The sequence below is a fragment of the Sminthopsis crassicaudata genome, chromosome 2, assembly GCF_048593235.1.
Source record: "Sminthopsis crassicaudata isolate SCR6 chromosome 2, ASM4859323v1, whole genome shotgun sequence".
Lineage (NCBI taxonomy): Eukaryota > Metazoa > Chordata > Mammalia > Dasyuromorphia > Dasyuridae > Sminthopsis > Sminthopsis crassicaudata.
Genome location: NC_133618.1, coordinates 19,188,969 through 19,207,690, shown reverse-complemented (window position 1 = coordinate 19,207,690; position 18,722 = coordinate 19,188,969). Strand labels below are relative to the sequence as shown.

Sequence of the window (18,722 nt, the reverse complement as noted above, 5' to 3'; positions counted from 1 at the left end):
GTCTCCATCATCTTTTTTTTTTTTTTTTTTTTAAGAAATAGGACGGAAAATCGACAGCAGCTTCAAACTACCCCTCACTTGGGATACGATATGGGTCAAGGAAAGAAAGCCAAGGCGACGAGGCCACAGAAGATGGCTGGGGGGAGATGACGGGACGGCAAAGGGCCGGACCCCGCCATTCTGGACAAAGAGAGGCACAATAAAGTCCTCCCATCCCAGGGAAGGGCGCCTCTCCATCTGGCAAAAGACATTCTGGCTCATGAGAAAACAGAGAAGGCAGGATGGGGGTGATGGGAGGATGTGACGGAGGACAGGTGCCCCAGGCCGCTCCCAGCCAGAGCGCACACCCCGCTGCTCCAGCCGGTTACTCCAGGGCAGAAGGTAATGGGTGAGTTTAATTAGCCACTTTATTTCAGGGAACTACTCGTTAAACAACCAAAATCTCTGGCCGGCCGCACCCAAGCGTTGTGTGGGCTGCGTTTTCCCTCGACCGCCCGGCCAGATTTCTCTGGGCTCCACTGCCTGCCATGGGACACAGAATTCTACCTTTAAGGTGTCCCCGCGTTTAACCTCTTCGTAAGTGGAAGGAGCATCGAGAGACGCCTTGGATGGGTCAGCACATTCTGCCCGTGCGGATGCTCACTGGAAGCAAACCCAGCAGCGAGCCAAGAAGGGAAAAGGAGGAGCTAAGTTAGAGACAACTGAGAAGTCGGGTTAATGTATCAGGGAGAAAAGGGCGTTCCGTCATTCCCGACAGCGCGGAGGCTGGAACAGCTCTCCCTCAGGGAGCCAGACAGCCCCTGCTACCTAAAGGCAGACCTCCCCCGCAAGCTTCCAAGCTTTTCCGGACGACAAAGAGAAGGGGAGAGATCACGACAGTGTCTGGAAGGGGTTAAGGCCAACTTTTCATCGAAGGTCAGTCATGACGACCGCCCGGTCCACAACGGTCACGTGGCTGCAGGTCTGCAAGGGAACGAAGCACAAGCCTTAATCCTGGGCCGGGCGCGCCGCCCAGCCAGAGGCCCCCCCTGGAACACCCCAGACCCGGGGCTTCGGGGATGGGCCGGAGGCAGCACCCGTGGGTCCGTTCCCTCCCGGGTCGTTCCGCACCCACACTCACACAGAACAGAGGGGGATCCTTGCAGTGGGGATGAAATCCTTTTTGGCGACAGGAAGAGATCTCCTCCAGCCCGTGGTCCGTCAGCCTAAAGAATCCTGTTCTGAAATGAGACCGGAGGGTCACCGTGAGTCCCAACGGCCTGGACACACACGCTACTGTCTCCGTGCTCCCCCCAAACGGACCCTCCTCAAGAGAAGCAAAGTCAAGGACAAATCCCTTGGGGAGAAAGGGTGAGGTGGGGCCCAGGATGCTCTGGGGGCCAGTCCCATTTCCAGCCTTTTCTTGCTAAGTCTCCAAACTGTAGTCTGGAAATGACCTGAGGGGGAGGGGGCACGCCAGCCTCCCCAGAGGGCCTTCCATTATGGCGCCCACAAATTCACAGGCAGGGTGGACAGACCCGGATGGCCCCTCCTGCCAGGCCAGCGGGCCCTCACAGAGCCCCAAGTCATTTACTCACTCCTGAAACTTGGGGGAGCAGACGATGGCGATCGACTCCGGCAGCATCATCTGGTACGAGCAGTGCGTGTGCAGGTCCACGCTGGACAGGAAAGCCGTCTGCGTGGGGTGAGTCTGCGCGGACACAAAGCAGACAAACGCCCGTCATCCTGAGGAGCGGCCTGTGCCCGTCCCCAAAAAACGCCCGAGTCCTAAAAGCCAGACCGGCTTTCTCTCGCACTTGCTCCCCAGGGCCGGGCCGACAGCTGGTGCTTGATAAACCCTGGGCCCTTTCCCCAGGGAAGGAAGGCTAGAGGGTATTTATGTGACAAAGTGCGGCTGGGGCCAGAGTATGAAACCAGAAGCAGGGAGGCGCCCCCCCCCCCAACGGGGTCATGTAGCGCGCCCTGGAGAGACAGAACTGAGAGAAGCCGACGTCTGAGCACCTCGGCTCACCCCCGGACAGCACAGGCAATGGGCACTGCCACAGTTACCGGCTCTCCTTGGCTGGGCTCACCCCCAGTTTCTGCTCATGGACCGGAGCAGCCCCTGAGGCCGCACTCCCAGGGAGCAAGCCCCGGCCCCCCCGCTGGGTGGAGAGAGAGCAGGGCAGGGGCAGCAAGGCCGGGGGCGCTTACGTGTATCCAGCCCAGGGTGATGAGGCCCTGCTGGTCCTGGATGAGGAACAGCTCTTCCTCGTTCTCCGTGTTGCAGTAATCGGGCCCCGAACTCTGCTTGGGGATGAGGACGTGGGTGATGGTGAATTCATTCTTCATCTGCCGGAGGGCATGGAAGGAGAAGCAGAGTCACGCACGGGCAGCTGCTGAGGCTGCTCTGGTGTCTCCATTCCACTCCTGAAGGCCCCAGGCCGGGCCCTGGGCTCCCGGCAAACTGGCCCGAAGCTCGAGACTTCTGGGAGCCTCACAAGTGGGGGGCCCTGGGTCAGGCACGAGGTGGACTGGGGACCTCCGACATCCTCTCCCATCATCCCTCTGCTAAGGGGCCACGGCTGAGGAGACCTGGGAGGGGTCTACTTTACCAGCTTCCCACAGAGGATCCCGCACGTCTCCACGCCACGGACAGTGTTGGCGTCAGCAAACTGGAGGAACTGTGGGCAGAGCATCTGGGGGACCACCACGTGGCGAAGTCCATCTATCGCAGACGCTGCAAAGGGCAAGGGGGGAAGGTCAGAGGTGACAAGCCTGGGATGTGCTGAGCCATACGCCGTCTCCACTAACCCAGCCTGGGCTCTGCCTCACAAAAGTGGGGGGCCAGGTGCTGCGACCCCTTCCAGTGCTTGTCCGTGGGCACTGAGGGTACATTTCTCCCAGGAGCCATGGGGGAAAGGGAAATCCTGCTTTTTTTCCTGAATATCTGGATTTCTATACCATGAGAGCATGAGCAGTAGTAGAACCCAGTGGAGCCCAAGTGACGGACAATTCGGGGATCTAGAACAAAGAGCTTTTCCAGGCCCCCCTTTCCTGGGCATCTTTCTGGAAGTCATTATGCAATGCTCCCTTAACTGGCGCTCCAGAACCCCTGACCCAGTTCGGATTTCACTGGCTTTTCCTGCAGCGAGAGCGTGGCGGGTGGTGTGTGCCAAGCCCCGCGCAGGATTTCTGTCTCTGCACCTTCTCAGGTAGCCGGTCCTCCAAGCACCCTTCAACAGGGGGAGTCAGGGAGGCCGGCCACAGGGGAAGGAGGGAAGGAAGCCGGGAGCTGTTTTTCTGACCTAATTGTCCAGAATGTTTATTTTGGCCAAGGCCCTCAGGGACCAAGAGTGCTTTCAGGGGGAACACGATTCCCTGGCGTTACCCCAAAAAACAAAACCAGTCTGGTGCTGGGATGGAGCCCAGGAGGTGCAGGATTTCCTCTGAAAGGAGGATGGACACAGTGAGAAAAACCCAAATCTCTCCATAATCCCAAGGTCAGCCCCGGCAACGTGGGCTCTCACCCGTGGGGGCTGAGACTGGCCCTTTTCTAGTTCAGGGGAAAAACAACCTCGCTGCTGGCCACGAGGCCCGGAACGGAGGCCCCATTTCTGAAGGCCTCTGAGGCCACATCCCCGAGCGGGCAGTACGAGAGAGGGGCGACAATGGCTGTCTGTGGCCAGGGAAAGAGGCAGCAGGGAGACTCACTGTGTTCTGGGCTGCTCAGAGCTCCAGGCTTCAAGGACCTGTCGACCAGCGGGGGCTTGGCTGGCGTGGGCCCCGAGTTGGGCAGGCCCGGCGCTGCGGGCGCCGCGGGCAGCACCTCCGTCGGGGGCCTCTCCACACCGGGCACCAGGGGCCCACCCGGAACCTCGGGGCCTGGGTCTGGCTTCCCAAACTCCTGCACTATGCGCAGCCGCTCCTTTTCCAGTTCCTGCCGACGGATCATCTCTTCAAAGGCGTGGAACTGCTCCTGCTCTGCCTGCTGCTGCTTCTGCTGCGCTACCCTTTGCCGTTCCTCCTCCAGCTGCTGCTGGAGGGCCAAGTTACGAGCAAACTCCTCATTTTCTTTCTTCTGCAAGGAAAGAAAGTGATGTGGGCTCACACTCCAGTGTGGAAGGCTGCCCAGCAGCATCACTCAACTCCACTGGGACCGGCTCCCTTCTGGTGCCATCCCTCCCCCTCCTCCATCGCCCCTCCTGGACGTGGGGCCAGGGCAACAGCCTTCTCACCGGACCCTGCCCCAAGCCTCTCCGGACCTCGTCACCCCCTTCTCAGGGAGGTTCCCTGGCTCCCCTTTACTCCAGTGTCAACAACAAAGCTCTCCACGCTTTGCCTCCAGCCTTCCCAGTGTCATTACACCGCCCGGGGCAGCCTCGCCGTTCCCGGCCCATGCGTCCACCTCTCATCTCTGAGCCTTTGCCTTGGGGGGGCTCCCATGCCTCTCAGAATCCCCCATCTGCTTCAAGACTCGGCTCCGCCCTCCCAAGGGACCAGAGGCCTGCCGTCCTCCCCGGCCCGGCCCCCACGAGAGGCCTTCTCGCCAAAGCTCCCTTCCCTGCACTCGGTGGCATCTTCTGGGACCGAAGGCTAGAAGGGCCCGGCAGGTTAGCGCTTTCCCACGAGGATGCAGGCTCCCGGAGGGGAGGGGCGGCCTTTCTTTGCTCCACTAGCGTTCTGTGCAGTGCCGGACACACAGCCAGGGCTTACTAACAACCGCCGCTGCCCATTGGGGTCCACTGGGCCCACAGCACTCAGCCCCCCTTGAGCTTTGCCGTGCCCCCGCCCCCTGATCTGGGGCCGCTGCATATTTCTGAGGGCCCCGTCCCTGTTCCCCGAATTCCTATTGCAGTTAGTGTGGGTGGGGATACCCCGTTTCAGCATTCTGCCCTCTCCCGGGAGACAGGCAGCCCAAGGATTCCCGGCCTCTCGTTACACTCAAGGAGGCCGACTTCGGGGGGGGGGGGGATACCTGCCCCCCCAGTGCCCAGTCATGGCAAGACCAGCCCAGGTTTTCCCCACTGCCTCTCCCATGACACACAGGGGGCAGTGGAGGGAGCGCCAGACTTCGAATCAGGAAACCCTGGGTTCAAATACGGCCCCAGAGAGTTACTGCTTGTGTGACCTGGGCAGGTTAGCCTCTGCCTGCCTCAGTTTTCCTTTCTATAAAATGGAAATAATAGCCTACCTGCCAGGGCAGTTGTGGAGCTCAAATGAGAGGGGATGAAATGTGTTTGCAAACCTAAAAGCGCTACAGAGATGTGTGAGCTACTGACACTGTCCCACTGCAGCTCCCTGGGGCTGAGCCAGCCCCCCGGGCTCCGCCACCCACTGACCTTTCTCCCAATGTATTCCACGTATTCTTTGGTGTATCTCTTCAACAGCTCCTCCTTCAACTCTTCCGCTTTGGGAAAGGCGATCTCTTTGAGTTTCTGGGACACAACAAAGGACAGGAAGGTTAAGGGGCATCCCCAGCTTGTTGGGGGAGGGGGAGTGTTAATGATGAATGAGAGAATGGGCAAGACCCCCAAACAGTGATCTGAGCGGCCCCTCCCGGCCCCTCTGGAGAGCTGCAGAGGCCCCGGGTCTCAGAGCTTGCCATGATTCTGAGCGGGCCTGCCCCCCCCCCCCTCCTCTTTTTCTTTTAAAATTTCTTTGCTATGAGGGACAGCTCTTGAGGAGCAAGTGAGAGGCTCGGCCAAGCCAGGCGGGAGCTTCTCAGGGGGGGGCGGGCGCGGGCACCTTCACAGTGTCCTTCTTTTCTGGGATGACCGCCGTCTTGTAGTCTCTGTGCTTCGGAAGCTTCTCGAGAAAAAGCCTGAAAGAGAAGAGAGCGGCTGATTACGCCTCCAGGGACCCAGTGGGCCCAGCATGCCCGGTGGGCTCCGGTGGGCAAGAGCAGGGCCAGGCCAGCAGGGGGCAGGCCGGCCTCGGTGGGGGCCCCCACAAAGAAGCCCCACTGCAGCCTGGCCCTCGTGCATTGTCCTCCAGGGACATCCGCCTCCAGGCAGAAGGCTTCAGGACTTTGCAGAGGGAGCGCTAACTGGCAAAAGGGCCGGACTGTGGCCTCCCTCGGGCCTCGTGCTCCTTGAGGATGTCAGCCCATCCACATGGATCCAGCCCCTGGGAGGGGGATTAAGCCTCACTGTGCTGCCTGCTCTGCAAAGCAAGTTTCTTTCCTGAGAAATGAGAGGCCGGAGACTGAGAGGCTAATCCCCGCCTCGCAGCTCTCCTTGGGAGGGAGGGGAGCTCCTGCAGCCTCCTCAGCCGCAGCCGCCACCAGCCTTTGTCAGACTAGTTACTCCAGGCCTCGGGAAGCGACTGGGACCGACTCCCTCTGAAACGTTCAGTCACGGGCCCGCTTCTGCTGCGCGAGGAAATCCGCCCCAGCAGCTAACGGCCCTGCCGGCGGACCTTGGGACGGGGCTGCTTTTAATAGGTCTGAATCCGAATAAACGGCAGCGGAGGCCCAAGCAAACAGCTGGAGCACGAACTGCTGACGGCCGGAGATCCCAGAGCCAGAGGAGGCCGGGCTGGCGGCCTTCCCTCCATCCTCAGGAGTAGAGGCCCGAGGACGACAGGGCGGGAGTAGCCCATCCGGGATGGAGGCCTCGGCCCAGGGTCAGCAGAGCACCGAGGAGCGAAGGTGCCCCTGCCCGTCTGCGTGCCCCTGCCCACCGACTGCTTCCCTCCCTCTCCTGGCCCTGCCCTCAAGGAGGCCACAATCTAACGGGGAGACAAAGAGTTCCGTCTCTACAAGATACAAACACTAAAAAACCAGGCCCGAGGTCAGAGACCCCCAGGGACAAGTGTCGTCTCAGAACTCACCATCGTGCAACCCTGACCCCCCCCCCCCCCGTTTCCTCATGTCTGATATGACAGGGGACAGTAACAGGACCTCTGCCCCCTACTCCCTGCCTGACCGGAGAGGCCGGACATCAGAGAGCTCCTCCCACAACCTCCACTGAGTGACAGTGACAATGGAGAGGGTGAGAGACGCCATTTACATAGTGCCTCCCCTGCGCCAAGTGCTTTCCATGGTCTCCTTTGGAAGGCAGGCAGAATCATGACTCCCCCCTTTCAGGGATTGGGAAACTGAGGCAAACAGGGCTAAGAGACCTGCCCAAGCTCACACAGCTGGTAGGTATCTGAACATTGGAACTCAGGGCTTCCTGCCTCGGGGCCTGGAGCTCTAACCATTGCACCACCCAGCCAGTGGTGGCCCCTTGGCTGCTCCTTGTCCCGTCCCCCGGCTGGAGAGGAAGGTTCCTTCCAAATCCTCCATTTTTCACCTGAAAGCAGGACTTGGGCCTTGTGCTGGGGGGTTGCCCCCATCGGGGGCCCCTTCAGAGCTGGGGCTCCTTCCCGTGGCCTGGGCAAAGGCTGCCCAGCATGTCCCTCTGTCCCAGTGACCTTGGCTGACCGGGCCACTGACGGAAACACCTGCTGAGGCCCCAGGAGGAGGAGGCTTGGCCCGAGGTCGCTTGCCGGGGGAGGGGGAGGCGGGCGCTTCCCGAGCTCTGTGGGCAGAGCACTACCGTACTGTCCTGCATCCCTGCGGGCTCAGGGTACCCCCCCCCCCCAGGCTGAGAAGGAGACTGACTGGGGAGGAGGCCCGGCCTCCAGCCAAACTTCCTCAGCAGGCTCTCCCCCCCCACACACCCCCAGACCACCCTCCACTCCCCAAGCACTGGCACTTGGTCATATTGTGCACAGAGCCCGGGGAATATCAGAACCTCGGGCCTCTAGGGCCCGGGGCAGAGAGAGATGGTAAAAATGCCCTTAATCGTGGCCTAAAACAGGAGAAGGGAATGGCCAAGAAAGCCCCGCAGGCCACAAAGACAAGAGACGGCCGAACAACGAGCTCCGGGTTTCAGCTGGGAGGGACAGCGGAGGCTCAGGGAGGGGACCCGGCAGCTCCCAGCCAGGCCGGGGCTCCTGGGGGAGGTGGCGGCTGCGAGGCCTTTTCCATAAGGGTTGGACTTCGCTTCCACTCTGCCTCGTCCAGGACCCCACCGGCTCTGCCATCGTGACTGCTGTCTACACCGGCAGCTTCCCTGGCCAGAGAAGTGTCAGACTCCCATCCGCCCCCAGCAAGGTGACAGAGCGGATAGCTGCAGCCCAGATGTGGCCAGGCAGTGGGGTCACATCTGACTGGGGCCCAGGGCGGGCAAACATGTCAAAGGGGAAAGAGATTCATCAAAGGCTGCACAAAGGCCTCCAGCCACAAGGCCCGGGGCCTCCCTCCCTCCCCTGCCTGCAGGGAGGGGAGCCCAGGAGCCCGCAAGAGGCCCTCGGAGCCCAGGGAGGACCTGCCTCGCACAGCCCAGATCCCTTCCCCAAGAGCTCACCAATGCCCATAAAAAGCTTTGAGAGCGGCCGCAGCAGGGGTGGCTCCTGCTCCGTTAATCAGGGAAAAATGCGCCGAATTCCTCCTGCTGAGGATCCTTCCCTTAAGCTCGGGCCTCCAAAAGGCAGCACATTCCTAGGGGAAGGGGGGCTTCTGGGAGACCGCCGACCGTAGGCTGGGGAGCCTTGGCCGGCCCGCGGCCAGTCGCTCCCAGCGAGCCTTTCTGGCCTTCTTTGGGGCCTGGCTGGTCAAGCAGAAATAAAATGCCAAGGTTCCGGACTCTGAAGCTCGAAGAGCTCGGCTTTGGGACTTGCAGGGAGTGAGCCTGGGGAGGGGAGCAGCTACCAGGAAGTGGGGCGCACTCCCGGCAGCCCCCAGGCAGCTCTCCTTAAGGGCAGCAGAAAGAGCTCTGGCTTGGTGGCCGGGGTGTACGTCCCTGAGCAAGGCCCACCACTGGGGCTCTCTGGGTCTGAGGATACCGTGAGTTCTCTGACTGCCGCCCGGACCGCTTACGCGCCTTTACTTTTGTCTCTTATTCGCGCATCTAGCATGGCGACTAGCACATAGAAGGCTCTTCGTGACGCTGACCTTTATCTGTAGGAACTTGGACAAATGATGAAGCCCAATTTCCCCGTCTATTCCCCAGCTTCCTTCAAGGCTGTTCTAATGTAGCTTTCTATAGGCTTTCCCCCCCGAGATGACCGCCTGACTACTCTGCACCCAATCACGTTCATGATTATTTCCCCATTAGAGCTGGTTTGTACCTCAGGGTTTGAGCTGAGCCTGGCACACAGCAGGTGCTTAATAAGTGCTTGGCTGAACGTCAGTCTTCCTTTGGAGGGGGCTGCATCTGGACCCTCCAGCCCACTCTCTGCTCCCCCTCTACAGTTCTGCTTGCTTGGACTCCATGGAACCCGATGCCCTGTGCCACCCCCTTCCTTCCCCCACAGGACAGGACTGTCTTTTCTTCCTTTGTAGTCTCAGTGCTCAGCAGCGTCTGGCACACAGTAGGTGCTTAATAAATGTTTACTGAATTGACTCCTATCTCCAGGCTGCTGTGGGCGGCTTTATAACCCCCAAAGCATCCGAGGAATGTGAATGGTCTTGTCCAGAAACATTCAGAAGTTTCACAATGAAGTAACTGAAGCGCCCCCCACGGCTGCTGCTAGGGCCCCCCACCACGCTGCCTTCTCTGCCACGCGATCGGTTTCATGAGCTCTCCTGGGATACGCTCCCAGGCTGAAACGGCGGGCTCTGAAATACGCCCTGCGCGCTGCTCAGAACCAATGATGGGCCACAACTGAGGGGACTCAGGTAAAGACAGAGCAACTTATCTGCCAGGAAGAAGGCCACGTTTTTTAGAGCCAGGACCCTTCTTCAGAGATCCACAGACCCCCAAGGGGGCACAGAAAGTCTGGGAATGTGGCTGAGGGGGTGGGGAATGCCCTTTTTGTACCCAGACACGCTCTAGAATCAAACCTTGGCCACACCGTCAAAAGGGAGTCTGAGAAAAACCAAAGGGCCGGACCCCCATCGTGGAACCTGAGATCAACAGCCGAAGCCTCTCCCCTCTCTGGGCCTTGGCCCCTTCACCCCTCAAATGAAGGGGGTGGGTGAGCAGATCTCTAGAACCCTAGCTGCCAGATGCAGAAGCCTCCCGACAGTGTCAGAGAGGGGACACCCGCGCTGGGACATGAAGCAAGGAGGATTTGGGTTCCTAAAATCTTGGCTGCTTCATGCCTAGAATGGTCAGTGGAGGACCCAGCACCTGCCTGGCCTGGGCTGGGCCACGAGGGTGCAGCTCCGGCCTCTCTAGCACAGCTCCTTCTGCATTCAGCTGGATCTTGCCAGCCCGTGCCTGCCAGCCTGCGCCTGCCAGCCTGTGCCCGGGCTCCTGAGAGCTCTCCCTGCCTCTGGTCTCTCCAGCACAGCCCCTTCTGCATTCAGCCAGATCTTGCCAGCCCGTGCCTGCCAGCCTGCGCCTGCCAGCCTGTGTCCTGGCTCCTGAGAGCTCTCCCTACCTCTGGTCTCTCCAGCACAGCCCCTTCTGCTTTCAGCTGGATCTTGCCAGCCCGTGCCTGCCAGCCTGCGCCTGCCAGCCTGTGCCCGGGCTCCTGAGAGCTCTCCCTACCTCTGGTCTCTCCAGCTCTGCCCACCCCAATGCTCTTCCTAAAGCTGATTCCTGTCTCAGAAAGCTGCAGAGGTTTCTTCCCAAATGTAGGCCCGTGCTTGGGCCTGTTTGGCATTTGACCTAGTAGTGCCCCGTGCCACAACGCATTCTCCTGGCATTTCTCACACACGACACTTTGTCTCCCACCCCCCGAGCCTTTTCTCGACCCCTGGCCTCCTTCAATCCCCCTCTTAGGGGTGGCCTCCTCTGATGTCTTTCCCCCCTTTAAGATCCTGGAGCACTTGGGGGAAGGGATGGTTTGTGTCATAGCAATCCCAGCACCCACGAGAACGCCTGGCACACAGCAGGTGATTAATAACTGTTCTCTAACTGGCCAGTGGACGCTACTGAGATCTGAAGCCAAAGGCTGGGAACACTGCCTTCCAGGGTAACATGGCCCCAGTGCTAAGAGTGCACCTGCAGCCGGCAGGGCAGGTTCTCGGGTGAGAGTGACCCCGGGGGAGGGGAAGGGACGGGCTCTTACGTGATGTATTTGTTGTAGAGGATGAAGGCGTGCTCGATGTTGCCCTCCTCCGAGTAAATGGACGCCATGCGGATGATCTCCACTCCGGAGCGAAAGTACCGGCGAGGGGGGACATCTTCGTTGACCTCCACCGCGCTGCCCACCTGGATGAGGGCTCTGACCCTCTCGTCGGGGGGGAGGCTCACATCCCCGTGGTCAGGCATCAGGCCCAGGACGTTCTGGAGGGAAAGGGAAAGCACACGGTCCTTAGAGCCTTTGCCCACCTCACTCACCCTCATGCTCAGACTCCCCTGAGGGGGTCACTGGGCCAGCCTGGGCCTGCTCCATTCTCCCTGGCGGCCTGAATCCCTCCAGGAGGCTCCCAAGGGCCGCTCGGAGCAGCCCCGACTGCTAGAAGTCTTTCCTCACATGTATAACCACCACTGCCAGGATGGCTAACTCTTCTACAGCACCCACACCTCGCCAGGCCCACGAAAGGCGCTTCACCATCATCTGGCACCTGCACAAAACCTGGGAGGAAGGGGCTGTTATGGTAAATGGCTCTCCCTGCAGCTTCCTCCAGTGGATCCCTGGGGAGTCAGGCAGAACAAGGCCGGAGAGCTACCACATCCCCCACTTGGCCAGCTCCCCGGAGTCTCCCTCAGGGATTCTCTCCCAGAGGGCTGCCCTCGTCTGGAAGCTCCGTGGTTGCCCCCAGATCTCCGTAGTCTGGCCAGGGCCCGGCACAGTCAACAGTCACAGCCATCAGTTCCCCAGACTGTCCAATGTTCCTCCCGATTCAACCTAGAATGGTTTTATCCCTGCTGGGGATCCACTAAAACCCTTAGATCTTTTTCAGAAACAATGTTCAGGCTGCCTTCTCAGTAGCTGACAAGCAGCAATCATTCCCATGTTTTTGTTCATAAACGGATGTCAGAACTTGAAGAGGACCAGTCGTCACTGTGAGGAAGACCACGGATAAGGGAACTGGGGAAACGAAAAGGGGGGAGGCTAGCTGCCTTCAGACACTTAGGAGCTTGTCTCCTAATGGAGAGGGTTTTCTAAATGGAAACTTGCCCTCTTGGTCCCAGGGAGCTGAGAAGCCGGGGTCAGTGGGTGGAGGTTCAGAAAGGATGATTCAGGCTTCAGGCAGGCAGGTTCTCCTGAGGCGGGACGGATGACACTCAGGGCTCAAACAGAGGCTGGTCTGGACAAGAGCCTCCACCTGAGGTTGTGGATTCAGAAAAGGAAGGATGTCCCAAGGAGGTGGTAGAACCAGAAAGGGGCCCTTGCGCCAAGCCCGAGAGCCAAGAAGGTGGAGCCAAGCCTCCCTGCCCCGTCCCCCTTCCTGCACCACCCCGGGGCTCACACGGCTCACGAAGAGTGTCCAATTTCTCCAGCCTCTCCTCGTGGGGGGCTTTCAGTTACGGCACTGCCCAGGAGGAAGTGAATGAATTTTATTTAGTCTGCTGGAAGCGGAGTGCTTTGGGCTAATTTTGTGACTCTGGGCAGAGGAGCAAGTGGAAGAACCAGCTCTGAGTACTTCGTTAGTCCTCGGTCTGCTCCTTCCGTCAAGTCAACATTGTCCATCTTAGCACTACAAGGAATTGAAGACTGAAAACAATTTCCATCGGGCCACTTTCTCTTAAGCAACTGAAGGGCAAAAGGACAGGTAATTACTTACGAATGCAACACTGTCCTCTGCCTCAGGCCCCAGCTAAGTTTGACCCCATTCCACCTTCGAGACTGAATACTGATCGTATCTTTGGGAGCGGATTTGAAATTCCCCATTGGAGGTGGTCTGGCTCTCGGAACCAGGTGGAAATGCCGATGTGTTAAACCACCAGCTGGCTCTGTTAAAGATCCCTAATGGTGTACATTCTCACCCTGGCATTCGATGACTTTTGTTCACTGGCCTGCCCTTACCACTTCAGGGCTCTCCATCCTCCTCAACTCTTTTCATGCTCTGACAGAAGCTGGACTCCACACAGCTATTTAGGACACTGCACCAGAAAGTCTTCTCTCCCCTAGGCCAGATCCCACACTTCTGAACCCTAGTTCACAGACCTCCCAGAAGGCTCCCCAGTCCAAATGTAGAGCATCGACTGGGAGGAGGAGGAGGGTCCTTGGATAAACTTTTCAACTACCTCTTTCCTTCTGCCTGGAAGAAACTTGGGCTCTGAGAGGGAAAGGGATTTGGCTAAGGCTATACAGCTAGTACTGACAGTTTTTAGACCCAGCCTTGTCCTTGTGCACTCTGGGTAAATCACTGTCTGAACCTCATTTTTCATTCTGTAAAAGGAGGGTATCGGACTAGAGTATCTTCTAAGGTCCCTTCAATGCCATGATTCAGTGTGAAAGACACTCTAAGGAGGACTATGGGAACCGAATGTGGATCACAACATAACACTCTCACTCTTTTTGTTGTTGTTTGATGTGGATCTCGACACAACATTCTCACTCTTTTTGTTGTTGTTCGCTTGCATTTTGTTTTCTTACTCATTTACTTTTCTTTTTGATCTGACTTTTTTTGTGCAGCAAGAAAATTATATAAATAGGTTCCCACATATCAGAATTAATATATATTTTAACATGTATAACATATATTGGATTGCTTGCCATCTAGGGGAGGGGGTGGGAGGGGAAAATTTGAAACACAAGGCTCTGCAAGGATCAGTGTTTAAAATTTACCTGTGCATGTTTTAAAAATAAAAAACTTAAAAAAAAAAAGAAAAGTAGAAAGTCACTCTAACTTTAAATGTGTTTTCAACGAAACAAATCACTTTGTACAAGTGTTTAGAAATAAAGATGCTTGCAAAGAGTTTGGTGGGGTCCCCATCTAAAGTCATTTAGAGGTGAAAGGTGGACAGTACCGCATATACATTGTAAAGACTGGAGTCAGAGGACAAGGGCTCAATTCCGGACTGCTATTTATTATGTGTGCCCCTTCTGGGAAGTCACTTTGCCTCTGAGCCTTTGTTTCCTCATCTGCAAAAAGAACCAAAACTAAGCGATCCTAACAGTCCACCTCCTGCAAGTCAGTGATCCAAAAAGACGGGAGACAACAAATGAGGCTGGGCTGCGATATTATCTCTAAAATCTCCCCATTAATAACAGTGAAATCATCATGTTCTACTCTGCACCTCACTTCAGTGTTGCGCGTGCCAAAAGCGAAAGGAGGAACAGGATTAAGTAACAAAAAGAGGTTGAGCTGAAGCAAGAACAGAGGAGAAATCTGTGCTCACATCATTTTGAAAGCACCGCAGGATGAGTTCACAAGCTAGCTATCTTGAAGAGGATCCCAGGATCAAACTACAAGAAAATCGCAGGTAGCGTCATCCCCTAAAAAAGGAAATCGGCAACCACTGGCTCAACGTGAGCCTATTTTGTCATCTCTTTAGAAAAGACTTCCCTCCTCTTGGCAGAGGAGCAGGGAGCTGAGCAGGGGATGATGGGTAGAGAAGGCCTTGTCTATGATTACATGTGGTCACTACTCAGTTGGTTTGGCTTTAATAAACAACAGAGGGTTTATTTAATGCTAGGGGAGGAGAGAAGGAAGACTATTCAGAGATGACTGTGACATAAAAACAAATGGCAACGACTTATTTTATAAAGATTTTGGTGGGAATGATCCATGTACATACACTTAGGGTACTTTCAATGAAAATGTGAGAGAGCTGGTTTGCAGACCATTCTGATAAGGCCACAGAACTAACTCAGAGGCGTAGAAAATACAAGCAACTCTGCTTTATCTACCGATTACTGCGGGTGTCTGAGGAGGCAGAAGAGGCAGCCTTTTCAAGCATTTTGTCTGACATTGTTCAAGAAAATGAGAAGATCAGATGCTCAGTTCTTTGCTCCCCTGATGACGAACAAGGACAACTTGGAGGACAGAGCTGGATGGTGACCTAATACATTCGCCATTGTCCTGGACACTGTCCAGCCCAGAATTCAGATGGAAGATGGGAGGGTTCAGATGGTTGGGTTCTCCAATGCATGACTGTATCAAGCCCCAGAGTGTTCCTACAAGGTTCTTCAAAGGCCACCTAAGAGACCAACTGAATGGTGTAGAGGGGAAAAACTAAACAGATGAAAAATGCTGATGACAAACCGTTGCTTGAATCAGTCCATCAGTCAATAAATAATTTTTATGCGCTGACTGGTGCCGTGCCAAGTGTCGGAGAATAAAGAATTGTATTGTAAATATTGTATTTAACTTATGCTCTAACATATGTAACATGTATTGGTCAACCTGCCATCTGGGGGAGGGGTGGGGGGAAGGAGGGGAAAAGTTGGAACAAAAGATTTGCAATTGTCAATGCTGAAAAATTACCCGTGCATATAGCTTGTAAATAAAAAGCTATTGAACAAAAAACAAAAAAAGGGTCCTGGCCCTCAAAAAGTACACTCTACCAGGGTGGATAAAATGAAAGTAACTCCACAAATGGGAGTGCTAGTCTACAGAGGGATGGCAAGAGAATTCAAAGAAAAGGCTTCCCGTGGAAGATGGGGTTTTGATTGGGACCTAAGGAAGCCCAGCCGTTCAGGAGCTGGGACAGGGAAACCAGATGCCAGAAGTTGGCAGATGGAGGGTCTTGTTTGAGGATCAGCAAGGAGTGCCGCTCCCTGCATCACAGGAAAGGGTAAGAAGGCCGGGCAGCTAGCAGGGGTCAGGCTATAAAGTCCTGGTTGAGCCATTTCAGTTGTGTCCAACACGCCAACCTTTTGAGGTTTTCTGGAGTGGTCTCTCATTTCCTTCTCCAGCTCATTTTACTGATGAGGAAACTGAGGCAGACAGAGTACAGTGACTTACCCAGGATCACACAGCTAATCAATATCTGAGGTTGGATTTGAAATCAGGTTTTCCTGACTCTAGGCCCAGCTGCACCACCTAACAGCCGAAAAAGCAAGTATTGCATTTCATATGTGATCTTGGGTTAACCAGGAGCATTAAAGTTTGTAATTAGGAGGGGGGGCACTGTCTTACTTACAATTTAAGAAGAATGGTTGGGAAGAAAGGATGATAATCAGCATGGTGGCAGCACTGGGGAGCTTGGCTTGGCAACAGATTGGTTATGGAGGCTGGCGAGAGGAGTCAAGGATGCAGGAGGAAGAGGGGAATCCCAAAGAGGGGAGGAGGGGGTGGGAAGAAAGAAGGAGGCTTTGGACGGGGTGAGCTTGAGATGTCTGCTGGGCAATGTCTAGTTTGATATGTCCAATAGGCAGCTGGAGACGTGAGACCAGAGGGTAAGAAAGAGGTCAGGGCTGGAAATCCAGGAATCATCAGAATAAGAAGTAATTAATGATAAAATCCCCAAGTAGAAGAGCACAGAAGAAAAGGGGAGGGAAACTGAGGCAGGGAGTGTCTACTCCATATGAAGTAAGAAAAGAAGAGGTAACAGGAGGGGGCAAGCAAAAGGAGGGGGTATGAAAGGGAAGCGGGGCAAGACTAAGACGGGGGCGGGGGGAAGGCAAACAGAGACAGGGAGAGAGAAAGGAGACAAGAGAGACAGAGAAGAGAGACAGACAGAGAGAGGTGAACGACAGAGGAGAGACAGAGACGGAGAGGCACGAGAGAGAGAGACACAGGACTGAGACGGAGAGACACGAGAGACAGAAAAGAAAGACAGGGAGGCAGAGTCAAGGCAGAGACAGAATGACAGGAGAAGCAGAGACTAGAGAGACAGACAGACTCAGAGAAGAGAGAGACAGACAGACGCTCGGGGTGGGGGGTGGGGGATGTCAAGGATACGCGGCAGGAGGGTGCAGCCCCGCAGCCCACGGGCCCGAGCCCGGCCAGGGCCGCGTCACTCCCTCCCCTCCCCCTCCGCCTCCCCCTCCCTGTCGCTCCCACTCACCGGCCTCTCCGCTTCCGCGGTCCGGGCCTCCCCCAGCCTCGTTCTGGTTCCCTCAGGGCCCCGCCCCCGACGGCGGCGGAGACGTGTGAGTGACGTCACGTCCGGCGGCGACCCCGGCCGAACCGGTCTCCGCTCCACCCCAAGGCCGGGAGAACAGGGAATCGTGGGCCCGCCCCCGTATGCGGCCGGGGCCAATGGGGAGTCGCGGGGCGGAGGCCATCTTGGTAAAGGAAAGCCGTCGGAAAACTGGGGCTCGGGAGTCTCGGCCAGCTCTCCTTTAGGGTTTCCTCGGCAGGGGACACTTTGTCCGTCCCTTGTCCGGCTCGTTTTGCGATGAGGAAACGGAGACAGAGGGTTCGGGAACGTTCCCAGGATCCCCCAGCGAGGGCGAGTCTGGGCTGGGGTTTGAGCTCCGCTCCTCCGGACTCCGGGGGGGCCGAACCCGCCCAAGTCTTGTTACGTCGAGCGGGCCGCGATCGTTAAATAGCCGCGCTTGGGAACGGAGCGCTGGAAGGTTTGCCAAGTACTTTACTCCCTCCGGAAGCACCCGCTGTGTGTCAGGCAGTGTGCTAAATGCCGGGGAAACTAAGGCAGGAAAACGGCCCCCGGCAGCCTCGGGTCGAATGCGGGAGCGCGCTCGCGGCCCGTGCACGAGCAGACCCCCCCCCCCCAGGGGCTGGGGGCCCGCAGCAGGGGAGGTGCCGCCGGGCCTCATCCTCTGGGCCTCCCCAGTTTGCTAAGTAGGCATCTGTCGGAGCTTGTGTCCTTCCGTGTCTACGCAAAGAAGAATTTATCGGAGAGTAATAGGAAATGGGAGAAACGATGAATGCGTGCTAAGCCATCTGGGTAGATGCCCCAAGCCTACAGATAAGCTCGCGGAAAGTAAGGGTGGCTCCCTTTTTGTTTCTGCGCGCTCCATCCGGCGTCGCTCAGGAAGCCTCCCAGGCCCGATTTGGACTCCTGAAGATGAGTGTTCCCGGCCTGGCACACTCCCTGCCACGCCCAGCCGCCCTTACTAAAAGCTTAATAAGTGACCGAGTGGTGGAAACTTTTCCCCCTTAGCAGTCGGGATCGAGTGATATTCCGCCGCCAAAATAGTTTTCTAAGGGATAGGTCTGACCAAGCCTCCCCGGGCCAACAGTCTCCAGCGGTTCTCCGGGGCAAGGTCGCGGGGATCCCTCTCCACGATTCCCCGTCATGTTATTACTTTGATCCATCAGTCACGGATAATCGCGCCTTCAAAATGCCATTGCTTGCGTAGCTTGCTGCCGTACCTGGATTGCATCGACTCATCTGTGCCAGGAGAAACCCTTATTTTCCTTCAAAGCCCAGCCCTGGTTCCCCCTTCCCTCTTCACGTCCAATTGCTCACTGCTGCCCATTTCATCCTGTGATTTGGGGTCTTCTTAGCCAATATAAATATAAATGCTTGTTGATTGGTGGAACACTTTTATTATAGAGTTCTTCCGGAGAGGCAGTAACCATAGTGCTTAGGGTCAGCAGGTTCTGCCCTAAATAGCGAGGCAAGACTAAGGTGAAACATTCTCTGCTCTCAAAAAGATCTTGAATTCTATTGGGAAGACAGTATAAGAAAAGAATACAAGCTCTTTTGGGAGGGAAAGTGAGACCACCAGTTTGGAGTCAAGAGATCAGAAAAAGGCCGAAGGTGATACTTGAGTGTAGTCTTGGCCAGGCTCTCCTAGTTTCCTTTAGCACTTTTGAAGTTCTTTTCCTGTATCACATTCTCTCTCATAGAATATTTATCTGAGTGGCTGAAGGTCTTGGTCTTCACTGTAAGTGCTCAATGTTTAACCTGATAAACATATTTCAAAATTATATTTTATTTTTACATCACCTTTTCTCATCTAGACCTCTCTTCCACATGGAGAAGTACTCC

The 18,722-nt window shown here is 56.3% G+C and overlaps 1 protein-coding gene across 4 annotated transcripts; it reads right to left on the bottom strand.

The window, feature by feature from the left end:
• Positions 1 to 389: 389 nt before the first annotated feature.
• On the bottom strand, positions 390 to 17,453 carry STAMBP (STAM binding protein). Of its 4 annotated transcripts, XM_074285454.1 has the most exons (11): positions 16,721 to 16,837; positions 15,960 to 16,050; positions 10,990 to 11,207; positions 5,728 to 5,803; positions 5,322 to 5,417; positions 3,694 to 4,060; positions 2,595 to 2,719; positions 2,194 to 2,331; positions 1,578 to 1,690; positions 1,121 to 1,220; positions 390 to 963 (listed from the first exon to the last, which is right to left on the bottom strand). In XM_074285454.1, the coding sequence occupies exons 3-11, from the start codon at positions 11,190 to 11,192 to the stop codon at positions 907 to 909; spliced, it is 1,275 nt and encodes a 424-aa protein (XP_074141555.1). In that variant the 5' UTR covers positions 11,193 to 11,207; positions 15,960 to 16,050; positions 16,721 to 16,837; the 3' UTR covers positions 390 to 906. The 4 variants fall into 4 exon arrangements, with proteins under 4 accessions (XP_074141555.1, XP_074141553.1, XP_074141556.1 ...); XM_074285452.1 differs by lacking the exon at positions 15,960 to 16,050 and having other exon boundaries at positions 16,827 to 17,453; XM_074285455.1 differs by lacking the exon at positions 16,721 to 16,837 and having other exon boundaries at positions 15,960 to 16,099.
• Between the last annotated feature and the right edge of the window lie 1,269 nt (positions 17,454 to 18,722).

Bases quoted from the DNA above. Each gene is read 5' to 3' on its own strand.
- STAMBP (XM_074285452.1), bottom strand. From the start codon at position 11,192: ATGCCTGACCACGGGGATGTGAGCCTCCCCCCCGACGAGAGGGTCAGA. The intron at 4,061-5,321 runs GTCAGTGGGTGG...CTTTCCTTGCAG, and splicing joins TGGAATACATTGGGAGAAAG to AAGAAAGAAAATGAGGAGTT. The intron at 2,720-3,693 runs GTGAGTCTCCCT...TGCCCTTTGCAG, and splicing joins TCTGAGCAGCCCAGAACACA to CGTCTGCGATAGATGGACTT.